The following is a 25,930-nucleotide window of genomic DNA, read 5'->3' on the forward strand; positions in this document are numbered from 1 at the left end:
TATTGTGCAGGTAAGGCATAGGTTGGTAGGGAAAGACCACACACATGTACCAAGCCCACACAAACAGGTGAGATTAAATGACAAACTTATTTACCCAGGACTACAGAGATCTGCTGAAAGTGAGGCTGAGCGGAACAAGAACAGATGTAGCAAGTTTCATTCGAGCTTTTCCCCTGGCCCCGAATGAGGGCTAGAAGCTGCAGCTTATACTTTTTGTGCAAAAAATGGTCGTGGTGGATGTGGGAAGTTGAATGTCTTGTCTGCTTCACAGGCCCTGTATCCTTGGGGCTTCATGTCAGTGTGGCAGAAACACACTAACAACATGTGCAGCCATATAAGGGAATGTTTAGAACCCTCAGCTCTCTGGTTAGGCCCAGCCCCTTGCCCCTACCTGGCAGAAAACCAGAACAGTGATCCCTGTGGAGTGCCTTGACCTCCAGTTTTCCAGCTCATTTTCTCTGCACTCACTCAACAAGGATAAAAACATATGCATTAGCATTATTTGTCTTTTTGTGACTCTTAAGAAAATATCGTTTGAGATTGATGATTCCCTTAGGAAATCAGCTACAAATGATAGTTTTTCACTCAGGAACAGAGCATAGAATCTAATGCCATTCTACATATATCTGACATTGTTAGGCTCACATTGAATCTTTTTTTAATATAATGTACACTGTATCTTTGTGGTACCCTTTAGCCAAGAGAAATCAAGGCTCCAGTTAGCCTCATAGACCACGTGAGTTGGGAACACTCAAGGTTCTTTGATATTTGGTGGAAATCCCTGATGGTCCATCAGTTTTGAATTAAGTATAATGTGAAAGGAAAATTTTAAGGCTAAAAACAATGTAGAAATAATATACTAGTACTTTGAAGAACTTTGATGTAGCTTTCTTACAGTAAAATATTTTTACATCCTAATCTAAAAACCTTTTTGCTTTTATTTACCCAGAGAGCAATTATACACTAGACTTTAGTTCTTATTAATTATCTAAAGATTACTTCTCTCTTAATTTGTTAGTGCTTGTTGTAATATGGGAACAATAAGCATTATCATAATACTTGGTACACACAAAAGTTACTGAATAGCAATTCTTACTCTTTAACTCTTCCCAGAGAGAAACTTCTGCAGAAACACAAGCTCCTGGCAGTTCTCAGAGGAAGAAATCACTGAAATGTTTATTTTATAGAGCAATTGCATATTATTAACACTAAGAAAACTCATCACAATTAGAATTTGTAAAAGCTGTAAAAAAATGTTTTAGGAACAACTGAGGAAATTTTAGTGTCGACCATATACTGTCAATCATTCCATATTTCTAATGATATTTGGAAAATCTTACATTTTTTTCACCTATAAATTTTTTATTTTAAAATTGTGGGTTACAATTCAGGGTTAGGTATACAAATATTCATTGTACAGGTACCTTTGTTAATGAGATATGTCCCCGCTTCCCCAGGCAGATTCCCACTAATGCCAATCCTACCTCCCCACCCCTCCCACACCCCCACAGTTTCCTGCTGCTGTCAACTATAGTATTACGACAGTTGTTCAAGGTTCACTTATGAGTGAGAACATGTGATACTCAGTTCTTTGTTTCTGTGAAAGATCACTCAGTATTACAGACTCTAAGTCCATCCAGCTTGCTGCAAAGTTAATGATTTTGTTCTTCTTTATGACTGCATAATATTCCATTGTGTATATGTACCACATTTTTTTTTATCCAGTCCTCTTGATGGGCAGCATGATTAGTTCCATGTTCTTGCTGTTGGGAACAATGCTGTGATAGGTATCTTTTTTATAGAGTGTGCAGGTATCTTTTTTATAGAGTGATTTAAGTTCTTCTGGTTATATTCCCGGTAGGGAGATTGCAGGGTCATATGGAAGGTCGATTTTTAGAACTTTTAGGAATTGCCATACTGTTTTCCATAGAGGTACACCAGTTTACACTCCCACCAACAGTGTGGAAGTGTTCCCTTTTTGCCACATCCTCTCCAGCATCTGTTATTTTTTGAGTTATTGATGATGGCCATTCTGACTGGAGTTAGGTGGTATCTCAGTGTGGTTTTAATTTGCATTTCTTTGATGACTAGTGAGGCTGAACATTTTTTCGTGTTATCTGTTGGCTGCTCATATGTATTCTTTTGAGAACTGTCTATTCATATCTTTTGCCCACTTTGTAATGGGGCTATTTGTTTTTTTCTTTTCAGCATGTTTGAGTTCCTTGTAGATCCTAGATGTTAGGCTTCTGTCTGATATAGAGTTGGCAAATATTGTTTTCTAGTCTGTGGGCTGTCTCCCTGCTCTCCTGATGGTTTCTTTGGCTTTGCAGAAGCTTGTCAGTTTGATGAGGTCCCGAACTTGTCTGTCTTATCTCTTATGGCATGGGCACTTGGGGTTTTGATCAGGAATTGGTTGCCAGTTTCAATTTTCATAAGAGTGTCTCCTGCATTTTCTAAGGTTCTTATAGTTTTGAGGTTTGACGTTTAGGTCTCGGATCCATTTAGAGTTGATTTTTGTGTATGGGGATAGATAGGGGTTTCAATCTTCTGCATGTGGTCAGCCAGTGGAAAATCTTAAATTTATATGATCACTACACTGAGGTGTTAAGGAGGAGAATGTCCTTGTGTTTGGGAGTGGCATGCTTAGGTATTTAAGGCTGAATTGACTCAATGTCTTCAATTTACTCTCAAACAATAGTAAAACAAAATTAAAGTAAATCTGAGAAAATGTTCATTGTGACTTACATTAAAGGCATAAAGAATCATTTTTTTTTCAAATATCTTATAAGTTTAGAATTTTTCATAACATAGAGTCGGAGGCGGGGAAAGGAAACCTCATTACGGGATCAGAAAGTTAAGAAAAAGGGTTACTAAGCACACAAGGTCGCGATGTGTGAGGAGGAGGAAAAGTGACTTCCACTAGTTGGTAAGATTTATTCTTGGTAACCTATGCCCCAGGACTACTTCTGGCCTCATTTTAAAAATTTATAGATGTATCTGCAAGCATCGAGCTCAGCTCTGACTCTAATGCTGACCACTTACTTGATTTGCCATCAAGAATATCAGTTCTGGATCACAGAGAGGCAAATGAAGCCATCTATATTAGAAGGAGCCCACATGGGGTTTGTCAGTGGCCCTAAGAGAACACCCCTGCCTGCCACCCTCCTCACATGGACCATGTTGGGGAAACTTGCCCTCTGCTTCAGGGACTCCTAGAGGAAAAAAATAAAATAAAATACCTTCCTGTGCTCCATTTAAGAAAAATGTCTCAAAGTCAGCTGCTCTGAGGGTCACTGCCTTTCCCTGTGGTAGCCGAGGGCAGAACACACTAGGGGTGGACAGTTTCTAGTAGGTGGAGCATTAGGGGACAAACTGGCAGAACTAATTTCTCCATGTAGTGGCAAAAGGGTCTTTATACCATTAGGAATCAGATTGTATTACTCTCCAGCTTGAAACGGACAGAAGGATTCTCATTGTACTTAAAATTCAAACTCCCAAATTTGACCCATAATGCCCAGAAGATCCAGGCATGCCTCCTCCACCAGCCTCATATCTCTTCTTACCACGTTCTCCCTAGCTGCACAATCCAGCTGTGTGGCACACTTTGAAGGTCAAGTTATAGACAAATAGGTCTGCATCAGGGCAAGGCCAAATCCCATGGTCCTTGGTTTCTACCCCAGCGCTTGACATTTACCATCTTGGTATTATAATTCAAGGGCCACCAAGAAGATCCCCTCAACCACCAAACAAAAGTATCTCCTCCATTTTCTATCATAGTGTCTGAAATTCTCCTATTAGAGATTTGCTCTGTTGGCTTGAAATGTTATTTGATCTTTAAAAGAACCCACTAAATTGCTGCTGAACTGGTGCAGGAGAAAGAGAATGATGTGAGACCCAGTCCTTTAGTGGGTGTTCATTTGTGAGAAGGAGGACAGCTATTCAGGAAAGGGTGTAGGGGAACTAAAATCAGGCCAAAAAAAAAAAAATTTTAAAGTAGAAGCTCTATGCACGTGGTAAGAGGTTGGTAGTATATGCTAAGTGATAAAAATAGATTGCAGAAAGTAGATAATTACATCCCCTTCTTATTTTAAAATATATGCTTAAATGTCATGTGTATAGAAGATTCTGGAAGAATAAACCTGAAAGACTCTATCAGTGATGAGTGCCAGGTGGTAGGATTGTATTTTTTTTCCTCAAAAACATGTATCTGGGCTAGACACAGTGGCTCATGCCTGTAATCCCAGCACTTTGGGAGGCTGAAGTGGGAAGATCGCCTGAACCCAGGAGGTCAAGGCTACACTCCAGCCTGGGAAACAGAGTGATACTCTGGCAAATGTGTGTGTGTGTGTGTGTGTGTGTGTGTGTGTGTGTGTGTGTGTGTGTGTGTGTGTGTGTGTGTCTGCATTCTTTAATTTTTCAAAAATGTACATAAAGACGTAGCTGGCCAGGCGTGGTGGTTCACGCCTGTAATTGCAGCACTTTGGGAGGCCGAGATGAGAGGACTGCCTGAGCCCAGGGGTTTAAGACTAGCCTGGGCACCTTGGTGAAACCTTGTCTGTACAATAAATCAAGAAATCAGCTGGGCATGGTGGCATGTACCTGTGGTCCAAGAAACTTGGAAGGCTGAGGCAGAAGGATCACCTGAGCCCAGCAGGCCGAGACTGCTGTGGCTGTGAGTGTGCCACTGCACTCCAGCCTGGGCAATAGTGAGACTCCAACTCAAGATTAGATAGATAGATAGATAGATAGATAGATAGATAGATAGATAGATAGATAGATAGGGATAGCAGACATAGCTAACAGAAAGAAAATGGCCTAGAGTAGCCATTGTTAGAGATATCTGCTGATTTAATAGTTTTTCAGAGGACAGTTTTTGCCTGCAGGCTAAATTAAGTATTTGGTGCAGTTCAGAGGAAGATAACAAATGTCAAGTCAAATAATACATCTAAAGTAACTAGAATATTGTTGTTGATGTTGCCTCCTTTAGTCCATGGTAGATGTTGATGCTGTGTCTAAATGTGGTATGAGAATCCTCTGCAGAAGCAACCACTGCTTCTCAATCATGGTTGATCCATGAGACGACCACAGCACCACTCCTAGCACATATGTTGTCTTCAGACAAATAATGAAAAAGATATCCTTTCTCAAGACATTTCACCTTCTTCTTTGGAAATATCATAATATATTAATTTTTAGGGTCAGATGCAGTATCTCAAACCTGTAATCCCAGCACTTTAGGAAGCCGAGGCAAGAGGATCTCTTGAGGCCAGGAGTTCAAGACCAACCTGAGCAACATAGAGAGATGCTGTCTTTACCAAAAAATAAAAAAATTAAAAAATAAACCAGGCATGGTTGTGAATGCCTGTAGTCCCCACTGCTCAGGGGCTAAGGCGGGAGGATCACTTGAGCCCAGGAGTTCGAGGCTGCAGTGAGCTGTGATCTCACCACTGCTCCTAGCGAGGGCAACACAGCGAGACCTTGTCTCAAAGAAAATAAAAACTAAACTAATAATAAAATGTGTTTGGCACCCCCTGGGATGTGCCCTTGGGTAAAACCCCTCTCCCTAAAAAATAAGCACAGCCCTGACAAGACCCCGGGAAACTGCCTCTTGTCCTAACATTCCAGGCACTGGCGTCTGTCCTGCTTTGGTATGTGGGTAGCAGCTTGCCCCCTGTAGGGCCCACTTCCACTTGGCCAGAGCAGTCCCTTCCGGCAAGGCCCAGGACACTGACTGTTAAGCTCGCCAGGCAGCAGCATGGCGCTAGGACCATAGGTCCTTGTTTCTGTTAAACCTTGAACTTAGTTCCATTTTTATTTCTATCCATGAATTGGCTGATCTCACATCCCAGTCACATAGCCCGTTCCCTGTGGCCTCTGCTGAGGCATTGCAGGCCTGCCTCTCCCTCCCAGGGCCCAGCATTATGGTTCAGAAGGAGCTGCTTTCTGGGGCAGGGTCCACAGCGCTAATAACAATTAAGGGGAACTCATGCTGGGGACATTTACCACCCAGAGGGTTCTAAGTGGCCACATCGAGTTTTAGAATCAGCATTCCCTGTTTGAGACTTGTTAAAGGCACAGGGGAGTCCTTATGCCTTTGTCCATCTGAAAAAGATATTTGTCCCATCCAGGACCATAAAAAACTCAGCAAGTGGAACAGGAGAAAGAGCAGGGTTTTAGAGAAGGTTGACTTTAGAAAAGATGACTGCCCTGTAGGCCCAGTGGCCACTTACAGTCGAGGGCACGTCTCAGTCAGCAAGAAGATCCCCAGAAGCATAGCTCGGGTTCCTCACCCCTTCCTTCGTTTATTAAGAAGCATTGTTTTTGGTTTTTTTGAGTTGCAGTCTCATTCCATCGTCCAGGCTGGAGTGCAGTGGCATGCTCACGGCCACCCCAGCATCAACTCGCGGGGCTCAGGTGATCCTTCTGCCTCAGCCTTCCAAGTAGCTGGAACCACAGGCATGCACCACTATGCCCGGGTAATTTTTTGATTTATTGTAGAGTCGAGGTCTCGCCATGTTGATCAGGCTGGTCTTGTACCCCTGAGCTCAGGCAGTCCTCTCACCTCTGCCTCCCAAAGTGCTGGGATTACACGCCTGGCTAAGAAGCATTGTTGTATTTACTTATATCCTGCCTATATCCAAAGGGAGACAGGTGCAATTAAAGAACTGGTGTCATCAAGTCCAATGACCATTACACAGAATAAGACCCCAAAGGTGACCAGAGGCCTAGGGGAAGGGGAGGGTGAGTCCCATGAGGCCATCTCAGCCTGATTTCAGGTTGATTCCCATGGGCTCCTCTGGAAAGGGCATATCTTTGGATTTGGAAATCCCGGATTCAAGTTTTGCATCTGTACTTTATAGCTCTGGGAAAGCTACTATATTCTCTGAGCCTCAGTTTCTGCACCTGAAAAATGCTGGGGCTAAGCACCATCCTCATGAAGTTCTTAGTACTGAATTGTGGCAATGAATGTAAAGTCCCAAGAGCTTAATATCAGGTCTCAGTTACCATGAACCCTGTTCCCTCCTTTTCCTCAAGCAAAGAGACTTTGAATTGGCCGTTTCAGTAGGTCACCTAAGACCTGAGGGTCTTGCCCCTGCCTGCCTCAGCCCTCAACCCCCTTTCCTCACAGCCCAAGCCAATGATGCCTGCTCCCTTCCCATCAGACCTCTCATTTCACTCTGATCCCATCATTCCTCTGTCTAGGACTGTACCTTCCCTGCCAGTCCAACCCAGCACATCCTCTTGGGCCCAGCTCACAGCCATCATCTCCTCACCCCCTATCTTGTCCTTTGACTCAGCACCCATTTATCTAATGCCTTTCTCTGCAAGGAACATGGTTGCGTTTCTCCCTCTTCCCAGTCTCCAAAGCCCTTTGTTGGCAACTTCTGTTGCACCCAGTTGATCATGTTTCATTTTTCAATCACAGGTGTCCTTGGCTCTCTTCCCACTAGACTGTAAATGTCATTAAAATCTAGTTTTTACAGGGTCCTACACATCCTTGTGCTTCCTGTAGGATCCGGGCCCTCTCCGGCTCCGTGGAGTACGTCATCCTTGTCTCTGTGTGCCTTTGGTTTGTCTGTCAGGGCACAAATAGCACTCAATAGATACTTGGTGGCCTGAAAAAAGGAATAAGGAGGCAGCAGCACTCACACAGGGTGGCATCCGTCCCTACGCCTGGCTGGAAAGGTGGCTTTTCACCTCCGCTTAGGGTGCATGCTGGTAGACATGGCAGTGTCCAGAAGTTATTTGTCTCCTCTTGATTTCAAGGGCTACTGTGTGACTTTTCTTTCTTGGTCTTGATAGTCAGAGGAATTGAAGTATCTGGAAGAGTCTGGTCCCCTTGAGAAGGTGGGTGGGGTCACTCTTGCTTGTGTGCCTTTCCTTTCTCCTGGGGTCACTTTCTGTCCTCATGCTGAGGATTCCCACATTCAGATCTAATTCCCAGATTCTGCAGGACCCAGACCTCTTTTTAGTTGCCTCTCAGACATCTTCTCTTGGACGTCCACGCACATCAGAAATTAACCTTGCCGGAATCCAACCTCAGCTTCCTCCCGCCTGCAAACCCATTGTATCCTGACTCCATGGGCAGCGCTGCTGTCTTACAGATGCTCGGCAAGGATGTCCTCACCCTCTCTCCGCCCTCACGGACAGTCAGTCATCAGTCAGTGGCCTCTGTTCCGGTCTGTGGCCTCCTTTGCTTCTACTCCTAGCACTACTGTCCCCTGTTTGGACTAGCCCAGCATTCCTTTTGTCCTCTCTGCCTTCATCCTTTCCCTTGCAGCCAGAAGGTAAAACCACAGCTCTGCCATTTCCCTGGTGAAAGCCATCCACATAGTGCCCAAACTCCTAAGCAAGACCTGCAGGATTCTTCCTGATCTGCTCCTGCCCCTTCCTGAGTTGCAATGGGCTCTCAGCCCTGCCCACTGCAGTCTCCTAATTGGGGCCTTTGCAAGTGCCGTCCCCCTCTCCCATCCAACACTTAAACCTGGTCAGGCCTCAGCTTAGCATTTCATTCTCCAGAAAGCCTTCCCTGTCATCCTCCCCAGAAAGCTGGATTACTTGCTTCTCTTTGTATCCCATGGCCCCCAGCACACCTTAGTCATGCCACTTCCTACAATTGCCTGTTGACTTGTTTTTCCCATCTTGGTAAGGACCAGGCATCAGGTCTGCCTCACTTGTGGCTGCATTGCCAGAGCTTGCCGAGAGCCGTGTGTGGAGCTAATGCCGACTATTTTTATGTGAATGAAAGAATGGCCTCGTCTCTGCTCAGGCTCCATACTAGTCAGTATGAAAATGTCCAGAATTGTTTGAGTTCTATTTAGATCCTATTATACCCACAGTCTCTCATATCAGATAAAATGCAGGTCCTGAGTGTGGGTGGCTCCTCCCAAAAGCCTCTCTCTCACTTAGTGATCGCATGAGACAAGGGTCACTGCCCCGCTTCTCCATCAGAAGCACTGACTTCAGGACCCTGGGCTGGGGTTTGGATTAAACAACTCAATCTACAGACAGCTTAGTGAGGGGCCTGGATAAATAAGAACTTTGAGCAGTTTTTGAAAAGAAAAGACACTGTGGCCTGGAAGTTCTTGGAAGGCTCCTAGAAGGTAAAACTTGAATGGGGCTTTGCAGGCTGGTTGAGATTGGGTAGAGAACTCTGGTTAGTGGGGGCAGTCAGGGAAGAAGGAATTGGTAGGTATTAATTGGCCACATGAGTGGTCCAGTCATATACTTTGAAATTAACCTGCAAATTCATTAAAATCTAAGACATTGCAAAGACATTATTTAAACAAATTCAGGATAGAGAGGGTGCCTTTAGGAGTTGGGGATCAAAGTATCCGTAATTTCGACTGGATGTGGTAGCTCAAGCCTGTGATCCCAGCCACTTTGGGAGGCTGAGGCAAGAGGATTGCCTAAGCTCAGGGATCCACAACCAGCCTGGACAACTTGGTGAGACCTCATCTCTACAATAAATAAAAACAATAAGCGGGGCATGGTAGTGTGTGCTTGTAGTTCCAGCTACTTGGAAGGCTGAGGCGGAAGGATCACCTGAGCCCAACAGGTTGAGGCTGCAGTGGCCGGGAACATGCCACTGCACTCCAGCCTGGGCAACAGAGTGAGACTCTAACTCAAGCAACAACAACAAAAACAAACAAAGTATCAGTAATTTCCTATTTCTTTGGCTAGAAGATAGGTCAAAACTCTTATCATTTTTCTTCAAACTGTGTATACATGACAATTTTTTAAGCTTAAAGAATGTTAGTTGCTATTACTAAAAACCAACAAATCAACAAACGAGATGGTCCCATCAGATATGAGAAAAGGTAACGCGTTTCTCAGGTTGTGAGATTTTAAGTGATTTTCTCCTCTTTCTATTTGTGATAACATTACCTTTTTTTTTTCCATACTATATGTGTATAATGAGGGGAAAAGTCTTTCAAGTTTCCCAGGGCTTGAGCTGCCATGAAAACAAAGTGAGGTGGCCCTGGGCCTAAATGTCAGCCTGACTGCTTACTTAATAGCTGTAAGCAGACCTCTTTAGGAAACCACTTCACCGAGAGCCTTGATGTCCTTGTTCACAGGAGGGGGACCGTAAAACCTAGCTCACAGGGCTTTCCTGAAATGTAAAGTAGTTGTAAAGCACCCGGCGCAGAGTTGGTGCTCAGTCACGTTCACTGCCTCCCCTTCCCTGAAGAGCAGAGGTATTCTACTATTATAGAGTCTGCTCCAGGGAGGGACCCCTAGAGACCATCTAATCCAGCCTCTTCATCTTGTTCCAATTAAACTGTTCTCAATTGCTCACGGTAACAAATCACGTAATACAGATGAGCTTAGGATGGAAAACATTATTCCCGACTCATCATTCTCTCCCACCTGCAAACTGGTCCCCAAGGCCACCTGTTTCCATCTTTCAGTTCTTCTTCTTGTTATCTCCATCACACCGAATGACATGAAGAGAGCCTCTGTTCATTAGCAACTCAAGACAATACGTGTTGACTCCCTCCTTGGAAAGATGAGATTGTAGCTCATTTATATCTCTCCCCGTCTTCCTCTCAGGATTTGATTATGTGACTTACTGCTTCTGTTGTTTCCCCTTGTAATCATAGATAATAAATATACGTACATCGCTGCCACTTCTTTTGGCAACACTATTTCATATCTTGACTCCTTTCCATGAAAGACCGAAAGACTGAGGAAACCACCACTCCTGGTGCTTCTGCCTCCTGTCAGCTGCGCTTTCACAACATCACAGCTGTGTTTTTTATATTGGCATTTTGTTTAGCTTCTGAAATTTGTCCTTAAGTGTAGTCTAAAGCAAAACAAAAACACATACTATTTGCACGAAGTCTGTTTTTTTCAGTGCTGGACCAAGTGGCACACTAAGATTTCATTTCCTTTATTTTAAAGCTAACTTGCTTTCAGGGGTTTTTTTTTCCAATTAACTTTTTAAAGTAATATATGTCCAATGTAGAAAACTTAAGTAAATTCCTACAAGTAAGAAAAAACTGGAAGGAAGAGAGTGGGACAGAAAAATTAAAAACACCTGAAAACCCCACTACATGGAAGATTTCTTAAAAATATTTCTTAAAAATATTTCACATCGTTCATGCAGAGTAAGCAATAAAACTGAAGAGAAAATGCTTCTTTATTAATAAGGAAAAACATCCAGTCCCCAAATAGGAGAGATTTTGTTCGAAGTCTCAATTCTCTGTTTGCTAGGAACCTCAACTTTTATTCTACATAGGTACTGAGCACTTATTGTATATCAGACACTGCACTCACTATTGGGAATAAAATATGGTCAAAAATAGACATTGTCCCTACCTTCATGGAGACTAAATTCCAGTGGGAGGAAGTAGATATTAATCAAATAGTCACATGCAGGAGAGTATAAGATAGATTGAGTTCAGATGCTGAAAAGGAGAAGGATTTGCTTCTTTAAGGATCTTTACAAAGGAAATTGCGGTCAGGTGCAGTGGCTCAAGCCTGTAATCCCAGCACTTTGGGAGGCCAAGGCAAGAGGATTGCCTGTGCTCAGGGGTTCAAGACCAGCCTGGGCAACTTGGTGAGACCTCGTCTCTACAATAAATCAAAAAATTAGCTGGACGTGGTGGCATGCATCTACAGTTCCAGCTACTTGGAAGTCTGTGCCACTGCACTCCAGCCTGGGCAACAAAGTGAGACTTCAACTCAAAAAACAAAAACAAAGGAAATTGCATGGACAGGGAGATATTGAAGGGATCAGTGAAGTATTCTGTGAAGGAATGATGTTTGAGTTGAGATTTGCAAGAAGAGTGGGCATTTACTAAGCCAAGGGGAGGGAGAGAAGAGATGGACTAGGGAACATTCCAGAGAAAGCAAAGATTCTGTGGCTGGAGCAGACAGAGCCAAGGAGTTAGTGGGGAGGGAACCCAGTCTGGGTTAGTGGGGAGGGAACCCAGCCAAGGCAAGGAGCCTTTCCAGCAGGGCATGGCTTGATGGGTTCCCAGGCAGAGTGGATGACCCAGTGTGGATTTTTAAGATAATGATTAGACAAGAGGGATGTCAGTCTTCCCATGGGCTCCCACAATGGAAGCATGTTTGGATCCCTTACATAGGCATTAGTGTGCTCCCAAGTGGGTGTTTTTATCTGTCACAGTGATCTCAGCTAAGGAATGCCAAACAAGGACCATCCACAAAAGATGTTATAGAGTACGTAGCCAACTCATTATGCAAATGGCCAAGCTGCTTATCCTCTGGGACCGTCTAGCAAATGCTTTCCCACTTCTATTGGGAGGTCACATTCTTATCTTCTTCCTAACCTTCATGGATAAATGACATGACCAAGTAGAGAACATGCAGCACGCATGCCAGTAGAAAGCACCCCCAAAGGCCCTATGGTTTGCAAACTCGGGTTGGGGTGGGGGGGGTTAGGGGATAAATGGAATGTTATCTCCCTGTAAGGAAGCTGAATCAAAGCTCATCACATAAAATGAATAAAGCAGCAGAACTGTTCTCGGTGTAGAGGACCCAACACCTTCTTCCCCTTCCTCTATTCCCTGTGGCAACTCCCAAGACCAGTGTATCCACACTAACAAAATAGAAGGCTGGGCATGGTGGCTCAAGTCTGTAATCCCAGCACTTTGGGAGGCCAAGGTGAGAGGATCATCTGAGCCCATAGGTTCAAGAACAGCCTGGGCAACTTGGTGAGACCTTATCTCTACAATAAAAGAAAAAATTAACCAGGCATGGGAGCTCATGCCTGTAGTCCCGGCTACTTGGAAGGCTGAGGCAGAAGGATCGCCTCAGCCCAGCAGGTCAACACTGTGGGCGACGGTGTGAGACTCCAACTCAAAACAACAACAACAACAACAAAATACAAAGTTGGTAGTTCATACAATGGGCAACTTTCCAGTAATTAGGCATTTCTTGGAGCATCTGAAATTTTCAGAAGAGGGAAAGGCAGGAAAACTTGGCTGGCGGTGGGGCTGTGTGTACCAGTCCTCTGCTTGGAACAACTTTAGTAGCACCTCGTTATGGTTAAAATAAAATCCAAACCTGGTCCCATGGCTGCAAAGCCCCACCTGATCTGGTTTGCTCCTGACTTCAGGGGCCCCTGCTGTTTGTACTGTGTGTCCCTTCACCACTGTACTCCAACTTATTCCCTGCCCAGGGCCTCAGTCCTGGAATGCCCTTACCTCATGTCTATGTGGCTGGCTACCTCGCTTCATTCCATTCTCAATCCAAAGTAACCCCCTCAAAGAGATTTTTTTCTAACCATCCTGAAGTATCCCCTTCCCTACTCCCAGTCACTCTCTAACCTATTACCTATTGTGTTTTATCACTATCTGAAGTCTGGTTTGTTTACTTGTTTTTATCTGTCTCTATAAACTAGAATGTAAATTCTGTGAGGACAAAGATCTAGTTTAACTTGTTCAACATCATATCTGCTAAGCCCAGAACAGTGCTTGTTGCTTAATAAATATTTGTCAGATGAATGAATGAGTTCAGTAGCAGTATTCTCATACTTGGAGGGCTATCGTGTTGGAAAAATTAATTTATTTACTCACGCAATAAACATTTATGGGATCACAAATATTCATTTAATAAGTAATTATTGAGAAAATAGTACATGTTAGGCACTGGGGATTAGAGGCAAACATAGAGACACCATCCCTACTCTTAAGGACCTCGTAGTATTGTAATGGCCAATATGCAGAAATGTGGAAAAAATAAAGAGACATGAAAATCAGCAGGACATAAAGACTAATTGGTCTTGGGAGGTGAAGAAGAGAGAGAAGATGTGCCCTAGGCTTGGGCACATGAGGAGTTGATTGTGCCATTCTGTGAGCAAGGATCCCCAGGTAATAAGGAAAAGGAAGGTCAGCTTTAGAGATGTTGCACTGTGGAATATGCAAGAGGGCACATCCAGCAAGGAGTTGAGTATTCAGGTCTGGAGCTTAGGATGGAGACAGATTTGATTAATCATGGACAGTGAGCAGTGTTTCAAGTCATGGGAGTAGTAAGATAAATCAGGTGGATAAAGTATGGGGGAAAAACCTAACATTTATGGGATGGTTGGAAGTAAAACCTGCAAAGATGTTAAAGGAGAAACCAAAATAGTGGAAAGTTTTGTCACAGTGCCTACTCTTTTAGAGACACCATGTAAGGTGAGGACTGAAAGGTATCCATTGAACTTGGTGACAAAGCAGTCCTTGGTAATCTTTGCTAGAGCCATTGCCATAACATCGTGCGGCTGGGCATGATGTTTCCATTTGCTAAAAAAGAAGTGAAGACCAGGAGATGGAGAGAGATGTAGAAAGCTCTTACAAGGTTCTTGACCCTGAAGGAAAGGGGAGAGATAGAAGGGTGGCTGAAGAGTGTAGCTAGAAAAATACATTCAGTGATACTCTCAAGAGCAGAACAAGGATTTAGAGCAGAAATTATTGGGAGGCAACCTTAGCTTTACACAAAACCAAACTTTCTAATCATTAGAGTTGTTCAAAATTGGATTGAGCTGTCTCCAGAAGAACTGAGCTATTGATTGCTGGATTTATGGAAGAATCACTTGAATATTCTATTAGAAAAAATAGAGGTATCAAATTAGTAATCTAGACTTATACCTTAAGAGACTAGAGAAATAAGAGCAAATTAAACCCAACACAAGCAGATGGAAGGAAAAATAAAGATCGGGAATAAATAACATTGAAAATGGGGAAACAGTAGAGAAAATAGTGTGAAACTAAAAGCTGGTTCTTGGGGGAGTGGGGTGAGGAACCACTAAAGTTGATTAAAAACCTCTAGGCAGACTGACCAAGGAAAAAAGAGAAAACATGAATGACCAGGAATGAAATGAGGACATCACTACAGACCCTACGGTCATCAAAAGGCCAATAAAGTTGTGCTACAGACAACTCCATGCTCATAAATTATAGTAAGATGAAAGGAGCCAAGTCCTTTAGTGACACAAATTCACAAAACTCACTCAAAAAAAAATAGATAAACTGGATAGTCCAGTGTCTTAAAAAAAAAAAAATCATTCCTCCTTACAAAAAAAAAAAACTTCTAACAAAGAAAACTCCAGGCACACATGGCTTTACTTGTGAATTCTACCAAACACTTAAGGAGGAAATAGTACCGATCCTATATAGTTTTCTCCAGAAAATAGAAAAGAGGAGAATTCTTCCCAACTTATGAGGCTTTATCTCTGGTATTACCTTAATACCAAAACCAGAGACATTTGAAAAAAACTACAAATCAGTATCTCTTATGAATATAGAATAAACATCCTCAACAAAATATTAACAAGTAAAATCAAGAAATACATAAAAAAGATGATACATTATAACCAAGTGAAATTTATTTCAGGAATACAAGGCTGATTCATCACATACAAATCAATCAATGCTATTCACCAGATGAATATGAAAGAATAGCCTGAATGATCAGTAAGCAAAGTTTTTAGGTTATATGATGAATCAAAGGATTTACATTTAGATATAGCAATGAAGACCAGGTTGTGTTTTTTACTGAAAAGGAGAACAGCTCACTTAGAAAGAGAGAAATTTTCCATCTGACCAAGAAGCTGAGAATTACAATATTAGATCAGCCAGGTTCCTCTGAAGGAACTTCAGAGTGTTCTCTCTCTGGTATCCATTTCAAGGACTGATATGCAGTTCAAAAGAAGGAATTTAGGGGTTTCCCTCTTGCACATCTGGCCTTTCAGACTCCCAAGATGCCAGTGTGTCATCCATGCCCTTGGTAGAGGAAGCCAAGGGCACTCACAGTCCTGATTTTCTCAGTGGCTTCAAATCCCAAAGTGTCAGAGTTTGAATGGAGCCTGGATCTCACCTAATCCAAATGCCCATGATTTTATTTTCTTTTATTTAGAGACAGAGTCTCACTCTGTTGCCCAGTCAGCCTGCAAGTAGTACAGTCCTAGCTCACTGCAACCTTAAACTCCTGAGCTCAAGGAATCCTCCTGCCTCAGCCTCTCAAAGAGCTGGGACTACAGGTGTATGCCACCACACCAGCTAAAATACCTACAATTTAAATAAGAAAAAGCAAAGCCCCAGTGGAGGGTGACTTTTCCAGGCCCTTTGCTGCCCCTTTGTTCTGAAATCCAGTGTTCATGAACTGGATCCAGGATAATAAACTCATGAGAATATATCTTCTGTCTTGCCCTAACCAAAATTGTCCTTCCAACCATTGTAGGTTTGCTTTTAAGCTTACCTTTAATGTGTCACAAATCACCCCCAGATCCAATCTGGCCTGGGTTCTGGTCCTTCTCTCACTAGTTGATGTCTAATGTGGAGAAAACCAATCAGACACAGGCCTTCACACAGAATCTTCCTGGATTAATGGACTGGAAGATTGACCTAGCCAGCTGCTTTGAGCCTACAGACCTCACACAACCAACCAGCCAGAGTCTAGGCCCATCATCTCATCATTCTTTCTAGGACTTCAATAAATTCCTTACAAGAAAATGAATAATACATTTTTATTATACCAAAAATGTACTGAGCTCTCATTATACACCTGTTACTGTACTATGAGGTCATGCATCCTCTTATTGAATCCTCACAACCCATTAAAACAGGTACTGTTCTCATTCTCATTTTACAGATAGGTAAATAGATTCAGGGAAGCTAGGTAACCTTGCCAGGGTCACACAGCTAATAAGTAGAAGATCCAGGATGTGAACCCAGGTCTGACTGACTCCAGTGTTCACATTTTTAGAAATGAAAATTATTTTAAAATGAAAATTATTTTCTGTTTCTTTCCCTCCTCTGCAGTCTCAGGAAGAAGTCTGTGATTTGCTCCACGCTGCACCCTTCCAAAACATATTGCCTCGAGTCTACATCAAAGGTAAGAAACCACTAATGGCAGCCAAGTAGCCAACTTGTGTTTGAACCTCATGCTCACCTCCTAATCTCAGTCAACTCAAATCTGCAGACAGCATGGGAGAGGGTAAAGCTTTGATGCCTACTGAATAATCACACAATTGGAAATGACCTTGTTCCTTGTTCCTTCTAGAACATCTCCAGTATGTTGCTTCCTAGTCTTGGTTTAAATTCCTCAAGTGATGGAAGGTAGATGATTTCATTATTGGACATTGGTCACAGAACATTTTTTTCCTGTGAGCCCTATTCACACTCTCCACAACCAAGGAGAGCAGTCCTATAGGTGCCATACAAGTTCTGGATCGCAGATACGTCATCAGGTCCTCCGGGAGTCGAGAGCTTCCCCTTCCCCACTTGCCCAGTGTGCCCTGAATCTCATTTTCTCCTCTGTGGCTCCTTTTGCAGAAGGCGAGCGCCTGGAGGTCCGGATGAAACGTCTGGAAGCCAAGTATGCCCCACTTCACCTGGTCCCTCTGATCGAGCGACTGGGCACCCCTCAGGTACCAATCTCATGGGCTTCAAGCACCAAAAGGTGCTTTGGGAGAGAGCATTTGGCCCAACCCCGTCATTTTACAGGTAGGAAAACTGAGGCCCAGAGAGGGGAAGAGATAATACCACAAAGCTGACTCGTGGCAGAAGCAGGTTTAGAACAAGATTTGCTGCCTCTCAGACCTGTTTCTTCTACACCCCAGACTATGTATCCCGCCAAGAAAGAAGTCAGCTCATGTAAACAAGTATCTACTATGCACCTGTCAGGTGTCAAGAATCCTGCTACACTGTCTCTCACAATTAAAACTCCACACCCCGTGTGAGCTGGCAATTGACTTCTGGGTATTTATGCTAGAGAAACACTCAGAGGAACAGAAGATGCCTACATTGTTTGTTAAAGCAAAACCTGGAAACAACCTAAACATCTTTCGGTAAAGCATTGATGAAAATGCTGTGTGGTCATCTAAATGCTGAATTCTTGCATACTCAGCACTTACTTAGCACATAATGAAAAGGAAAAGTTGGCTCTAGATTCATCCTTGTGGGTAGATCAAAAGCACATGGTTGAGTGAATAAAGCAAGTTGCGTTACCATTCACACAGGACAATCCCATTTGCTTTTTTTTTTAAACACACAAAGCAAAACCAAAACTTTTCCTAAAAATATCTGGAATAGGCCGGGCTCGGTGGCTCAGCCTGTAATCCCAGCACTTTAGGAAGCCAAAGCGAGTGGATTGCCTGAGCCCACGGGTTTGAGACCAGCCCAGGCAACTTGGCAAGACCTCATCTCTACAATAAAATAAAAAATTAGCCAGGCACGGTGGTGTGCACCTATAGTCCCAGCTACTTGGAAGGCTGAGGCGGAAGGATCACTGGAACCCAGCAGGTTGACGCTGGGGTGTCCGTGAGCTTGCCACTGCAATCCAGCCTGGGCAATGGTGTGAGACTCCAACTCAAAAAAAAAAATCTGGAATAATCTACTTATAGTTTATCACCGCAGCAACCTCTGAAGAGAGATGACAGAGACAGAGGTTGGGTAGAGGGGGAGGGACTCAAAGAAGGCTCCAGCTTTATCTGGAATGTGCTAATATTTTCAAAGTGAAAATTGGCTCATATGTTAATTCTGTAATTAAATTAACTTTTTGCCTCCAGAGAATTCAGAGACTGCAGGGAGCAGGAGGGAAGGGGAAGAGGGGCCACAAAACAGACGTGCTGTCTCCTTTCAGACTGATTTAAGCAGTTGTCACCTTGTGGGTGTGGGCAGGGGAAGAATTCAGGGAGAAAGGGCACTGTGGTGGGACCAGCCAGTGCTGATGGCTTAAAAGGTTTAGGATTGAAATCCACTCACGGACTCACATTCCAGTGCTCCTGGTGTTCTCACCAAGGGCAGAAGGAGGCCTCTCTTCTGGCAAAACATGCCAAGTATTTGGAGCACAGTGCAGAGCCACATTGGTATGGGTGTCACACTGAGGAAGCCAGCCCAGCCGGGTCCGCTTCATACCACCAACCACCTACTGAAAACATGACTATAAGCTAAGCGGTGTTCATGTTCTTTGCCTGACTGCAGAGAGAGCTCAGAGCCTATAGAGTAAAATCCATAGAGCACACATGTTTTCTTTCTTGGCCTTCAGAAGCTGAACCAAAGAGATCCTCTAAAATGATTTCCTTTTAGGGAGAAATCCCCCAAGCCAGGGACATGTGAGTGTGTCCGCTCCACTGCTGGTGTCATCCTCCAAGCATCCAGCCTCTCGTGCCCAAGGTTTGACATGTGTTTCCACTTAGAGGACTGAATTCCTTCCCTGTTCTGGTGAACATGCTTTCCTTGGGACTGATAGAAATCTCAATTTGTCAAACACTGAGTATTTAACAAACACAAACCTAGACATTCCATGAGAGAGGAAATGCCAGTTTTATAGTCTCCTGGTCCTCAAGAAATAGTCTAAAACCTACTCACTCCCTAGGCCAAAGACACATTAACAAAATACTAGCTTCCAAGCTAGGTGGGGCCCAGGGTATTCATAGCTACGTCAGTGACAGGGCAACTCTGTGACATTTAATGCCAGGAAGCTTGATCAGTACTGTGTTGTTTGCATTTGTTTCTGAGACAAATTGATGTGACCTAGTTTGTTATCCCATACTAGCATGGAAGGAAAACTCTGGGGATCACTGAAAGACCACGATCCTTGTTCCAGATCCACCCCCAAATGATGTAGTCAAGCTATTTAATTTCTCAGTCTTTGTTTTCCCATCTGTGAAATGGGATAATCACTACTTTACTTCCTTAAGTGAGCTGCTCTTTCTAGATTGTTTTGATGAATGAATAATGTAAGCATAAGAACATAAAGGGATTATATGAAGATGGAATATTGAGATATTATTCTCCTTCAAAGGGTACTAAATGTAATCAAGCTACTCCATACAGAAATGATTTCAGTCAGCCTTCTCAAATGTTTTCTCCTTTCCCTTGTTAACTCAGAAAAGAAGGCCAGAAAGAGAAAAACTCCCCGACTGAATAGAATATAAATGAAAGGGATAAAGGCTATGTTAACACACACACGCACACACACCATATGACACCAAGCCACAGATGGGATATTTGCAGCAATCTATAAAGCATTTACTCAAAGCAAAAAGAAAATGATAGACATACCAAAAAAAAAAGGCATGAAAGAAAACTTACCCCTGAATTGTATCCCACATCTTAATAATAAAAAATAAATGAATAAAAAAAAAGAAAACTTGCAACATAAAAACTACCATGCCAACAAACAGAAAAGGTCTTCAGCCTTCCCAGTAATCTATGAAACGCAATTTCAGAAAATGAGGTACAATTTTTCACCCCTCAAGTTGGCAAAGAATACTCAATGATAGTAGAGTATTGATGAGAGTTCAGGGAACAGGCTTACACAGGATGGTGCACAGTGGGTCAACTTTCCCTCACAGGTTGGAGTGTAGTGGCATGTTCACGGCCACCGCAGCCTCGACCTGCTGTGCTCAGGTGATCCTTCCGCCTCAGCCTTCCAAGTAGCTGGAACTACAGGTGTGCACCACCACGCCCAGCTAATTTTTTTGTTTATTGTAGAGATGTGGTCTCACCAAGTCGCCCAGGCTGGTCTCAAACCGTGGACTCAGGCAGTTCTCTCATCTCAGCCTCCCAAAGTGCTGAGATTATAGGCATGAGCCACTGCGCCTGGCATGGAAAAGCCTTTTAAAATAGTTATACTTGGTCAGGCACAGTATCTCCTGCTATAATCCCAGCACCTTGGGAGGCAGAAATGGGAAGATCACTTGAGGCCAGGAGTTCGAGACCAGCCTGGGCAACATATTGAAACCCCATCTCTATTTAAATAAATAAATTAAATAGTTATACTCATTACTTACTTACTTCTATTACTAAGTATTTTAACGAAATATTCAGAGGTACGTTCACAAAATTATGTATATATGGATGGTTGCTTCAGAATTGTTTGTAATTATGAAAATTTACAAACAATTTAAAATAATCAACAAGCATAGAAGGCTAAATAAATTATGGTATATCAGTGGCCACTTTATGTAGCCATTAAAAGATCACATTGCTAAAAATATTGATTAAAGTGAGTTTTTAAATTACCAATCTATTAAGACAAAAATGCAATATAGTGTGATCCAAATTTTATTAAATATATTACACACACATACATAAACACAGACAAATCCTACATCAATATTTTAAGAAAACTCATCTCTTAGTAATGGAGTTTATGGAGTATTTTTCTTATAACTTTCTAAAAAAAATTTTCCACATTTTACCTAGTGACTATGTAGTTACTTTTATAGTTTGCAGAAAGTACTGGAAAGGTACTTTTGCTTTTCAAAGGAAAGGAACAAAGCCCCTAACGATGTCAGTGAAGGCCCTTTTGTTGTAGTGGGTGGGGTCAACAGAGTTCAAAGTGTGTCTGACGATTTATACATTCAATTGCTGATTTTTCTAGTTCCTTCCACCAGAACTGTCAGGCCCTGAGAATTAATTCAGACTAACCAAATGCACAGTAGATTAACAAGTATACCAGAACTCTGTGCTAATTTACAAAAGAGAACAGTCATGGCTAAAGACAAACTGAGTTCCTTTTTTTTGTGGGTGTCGGGATCTAGCTCTGTCGCCCAAGCTTGGGTGCCGTGGCATGATCATAGCTCACTGCAACCTCGAACTCCTGGCCTAAAGCAATCTTCCCACCTTGTCTTTCCAAGTAGCCATGCCCGGCTAATTTTTCATTTTTTATAGAGACAGGGTCTCGCTGTTTCCCACACTGATCTTGAACTCCTGGCCTGAAGTGATCCTCCCTCTTCAACCCCTCAAAGTGCTGGGATTGCAGGCATGAGCTACCATATCCAGCCAGGGGTCCTTTTCGTACTGAGGATGTCCACTGTACCAGACACCCTTTTTCTGAAGTGGCTAGTCCTTTCAGGGGCCAAATAGAACAGAAAAAGAAGAACAAAGTAAGAACAGAACCCTGCACATGGCTCAGGATTTTTTTTAAAGAGATATTTCTAGCTAACTGTGGCACCTTGAGTGGTCCCTCCTCTGCTCAAAGTTGTCTCTGCCTATGAAATCAAGATGAGTCACCAAGAATCAGGATTCCCTCTCCTTTGTGTCTAAAACACACATTGGCAAACTCTTCTCTGGTTCATCTTTTTCCTAGACTTCTTTCCATGTGTAGTTGTCGTGACAACTGCTCGCATGGCCCACATTTCCAATAGGCGCCCATGCTGGCATTTCCTGACATATTTGCCTCCATGGATTCACTTAGAGGTCATCTCTTCCTGGGAGTCCCCAGGGAGGGAGCTCAGGGAGGGTGGAGGGTTGGTGGTCAAGCAGGTGCCTTCCTGCTGTTACAGTCCGGTCTAAGCAATGTTAGACTGCTCCCCTTGATACCAATAAATCAAAGAGGCAGGAAACTGGGAAAGAAGTTTATTTCTGAGTTCGAGTCCAGGAAGCAGAGCCAGACTCGAAGTCTTTCTAAAATGGTTCTGCTCACTCTCTAGGTTTTACAGTTCACTTTTATAGTCCAGAGTTGTCGGTACCCACACATTAGCCACGTCACCAGCAGAGCATTTTATAGAACTGAAGTTACAGCTGTATTTTACATTTGGCGTGTGAATTTAGAGTATGGAAAGTTTACAAGGCCTAAAACATGCATTGCAAAAGTTATGCCAATCACAAGATTTACGATTGCACTGATACTGTATAGTTCAAAGAAAGGGAGTAAATAGGGATTTACATCTTTGGGCTTAGTCTGCTGAGAAGTCAAGGATCCCCTGAAACTATTTACAGGGAGTGCATAAAAGACAAGTACAGGAGTCATTGAACCCTTGCCATGCCCTTCTCTAGGGGCTGTGACAACATGGAGGGACTTTAGTGAATCCCTGTATCACTGCCACCCTGTAGAAGGGGCTTTTGGGGAAGACCCCCCTGGGGAGTCGATCCCATGAATGCCCCATGGACCTCAGTTTTGGAAGCCAGCCTCTCTAGCTTTGACCCCAATTTGAAGACCTTACTTGGACCTTAGATTTTAAGATGTATCTTACTTTGCAGATGGCTGTGGGGACTTAAACCCTAGATGTTTTTACTCATAATGTATATGGTAATGTGTGTTGACATCTGGCCAGCTGATTATTAGATATGCAGTAGCAGGACCCAGATGAGAAGCTAGTTTAAGTGATTAATAGAGATTATTTATAGTTGCCAAAGAAAGAATTCTTTTTTTTTTTTTCTGAGTTGGAGTCTCACTCTGTCGCATAGACTGGAGTGCAATGGCCGCTCCCAGCCACCACAGCCTCGACCTGCTGGGCTCCGGCGATCCTTCCACCTCAGCCTTACAAGTAGCTGGAACTACAGGCGCATGCTACCATGCCCAGCTAATTTTTTGATTTATTGTAGAGATGAGGTCTCACCAAGTTGCCCAGGCGGGTCTCGAACCCGTGGGCTCAGACAATCCACTCACCTCAGCCTCCCAAGGCGCAGGATTACAGCCTGAGCCACCGAGCCTGACTCAAAGAAGGAATTCTAACTAGAGGAAATAATTCTGTGAGATCGGTAGCAAATTTTCAAAGATTAACATATGCTCATCATAACACATTCAACTGTATAGGAATATTTAAGATAAAAATCCTAGCTACTTCTCCAAGCTCAGCTGTTCCCACAATAGGTGTTCAACTCTTTAAAATGTTTTCTACACACACATACACCCTAAATATACTTTTATTTGTGGGACTATATGTTGCTGTTTGGGGGTTTTGGGGGGGTGGTTTTGGTGTGTGTGTCAGGGTCTCTCTCTGTCGACCAGGCTGGAGTGCAGTGGCATGATCATGGCTCACTGCAGCCCTGACTTCTGTCTCAGCCTCCCGAGTAGCTGGGATTACAGGTATACACCACCACACCTGGCTAATTTTTTGATTTTTTGTAGAAACAAGGTCTCACTATGTTGCCTGGCCTAGTTACGAAATCCTGGGCTTAAGCAGGCCACCTGCCTTGGCCTCCCAAAGTGCTGGGATTATAAGTGTAAGCCACTGTACTTGGCCATTGTTGCTTTATAACAAGATTGTAGTATACATTCTTTTCCACAGTTTGCTCTATTCACCGTGCAACTTAACCCATAGACCTAGACAACTGGGAATCAAATTCCAGCTTTCCCACTCACTGGTTGCCTCTCTGAGCCTCAGTTTCTTCATTTATAAAGAGAATAATAATGGTACCTACCTCTTGAGGCTGAATGGAGTCAACAACTCAGAAATGTTTAGAACAGGGCCTGGTGTATTACACACACTCAGGAGGTGTCAGTAGGAGTTACGGTAACAGCAGTGATGCTAACAAGAGCTTCACTTTGGTCTTTTCAGTGGCTATCTAGCATTTCATTATGTTGGCAGATCATAAATTTTTAAAATCCTCTTCTGATGGCTCCTGGATTTTACTTAACACAAGACTTACCCCCAGATTCCCTGCTGTTGCACTCAGGTTTACAAAGTTAGTGCCCTGTGCCGGGTAAGACATCAGTGCAGGTGAATGAATTCCAGGTGCAGCTAGCCCCAGGTTTGGGAATCCCTGCTGGGAGGTGGCCAAGGGGGTCTGAGACGCAGCTAGCAGATTTCTCTACCTTTGCGTTCCCAGCAAATCGCCATCGCTCGGGAGGGCGACCTCCTGACCAAGGAGCGGCTGTGCTGTGGCCTGTCCATGTTCGAGGTCATCCTGACCCGCATCCGGAGCTACCTGCAGGACCCCATCTGGCGGGGCCCGCCACCCACCAATGGCGTCATGCATGTGGACGAGTGCGTGGAGTTCCACCGGCTCTGGAGCGCCATGCAGTTCGTCTACTGCATCCCCGTGGGGACCAACGAGTTCACAGCTGAGTGAGTAACCATCCCAGGAAGGATCATCCCAGGAAGGCAGGCAGGGTGAGGTGGCCAACAGCAATCGAGTGTGTCAGTGGCTGTGCTGGGTGCTGGCGGACAGTCCCTGGTCCGTGAAGTTTACACAGCCAAGGGGAGAGACAAGAAACCCAGATAGAGGTCCATTGACTGAGGTTACTTTGCAGCAAAGGGGTGTAGGTGGCAGAGGAGAGGGGTGGGGTTTGTTAGGCTTCAACTCACAGACCGCATTGAGCCCCAGCAGTGCCTGAAAGTCCCCTGACAGAGGGAAGAAGGTGACATCCAAGGAAAGGACACAGATGGCTGAAGGCAGAAAGGGAGCATGTGGGTCCACCAACCTTGGGGCTCTGGGGCCTTGTCTTCACGAGCCTGGAAACTGGGTGGACTGCATGGCCAGGAGAGCACCTCGTTGGGGGTTGCCAGGAGGAGCTTCACTGTCCACCCCCCCAAAAAAAAAACTCTATGCTGGATACCGGGACCCTTTAGGAATCCCCCAGTCCTGTTCTTCAGCGAAGACAGAGCAGGGCTGGTTCTTCCTGCTGTCACCCAGCCATGTCAAGGACAGAGCAGTGAAGAAGGCAGACATGGCCCGCCCCCAGGAACCTAGAGCTCTAAGAAAATGTGGGGATGGGGGACCAGAGGAGGCATCCTTGAGGACCGGGTGTTTGAAACTGGGACAGGAAGGGAGCAAACCTCTGTGAAGCTATCTCCGGGCAGTGCTGGGCCCACATACCTCCAGCAGTGATGGGAACTGTGGCCACCTGCCTGCTGTGGGCTGGGCTGCTGCATGAGGACAAGACAGACAACTGAGGGGTGGGCCCTCCACCATCCACTCTGCTCACCTGTCTCTTGGGTGCTGGGGGCCTGCAGTGGGGACTTTCCCAGAATGAAGAGGACTCAGCATCCAAGCAACATCTGCCACTATGCCCTGTCCCTCCCCCCTTCCGCCTGCTGTGGCCAGTGGGCCCCTAGTCGGAAATGGCCCCTCACCCCACATGTGTCCTCCACCTCCTTTATAGAGCCGAGATGGATTCTCCTTTGACCTGCCTGTATAATCAGCCCCACAAACCTCAAGGGCTGAGTGGAGTGGAGTTTTTTTTTTTTTCTCTCTCACAAATGTGTCTTCTTCAGAGTTGATTTTTCTTTTCTTTTCTTTTG

General features: G+C 44.0%; 1 protein-coding gene across 5 annotated transcripts in view; it reads left to right on the forward strand.

Moving 5' to 3' along the window:
- The window catches only part of CYFIP2 (cytoplasmic FMR1 interacting protein 2), a 144,348-nt gene that overhangs the window by 111,997 nt on the left and 6,421 nt on the right, over window positions 1–25,930 (forward strand). For all 5 annotated transcript variants that reach the window (XM_008055455.2, XM_021711085.1, XM_008055456.2 and 2 more), the window contains 3 exons: window positions 16,773–16,845; window positions 17,286–17,380; window positions 24,516–24,754. In XM_008055455.2, coding sequence (XP_008053646.1) covers window positions 16,773–16,845; window positions 17,286–17,380; window positions 24,516–24,754 — 407 coding nt within the window. The remainder of the gene's footprint in view (window positions 1–16,772; window positions 16,846–17,285; window positions 17,381–24,515; window positions 24,755–25,930) is intronic.

This window comes from Carlito syrichta, unplaced genomic scaffold (genome assembly GCF_000164805.1).
Source record: "Carlito syrichta isolate Samal-C Ts95f unplaced genomic scaffold, Tarsius_syrichta-2.0.1 Scaffold301856, whole genome shotgun sequence".
NCBI lineage: Eukaryota > Metazoa > Chordata > Mammalia > Primates > Tarsiidae > Carlito > Carlito syrichta.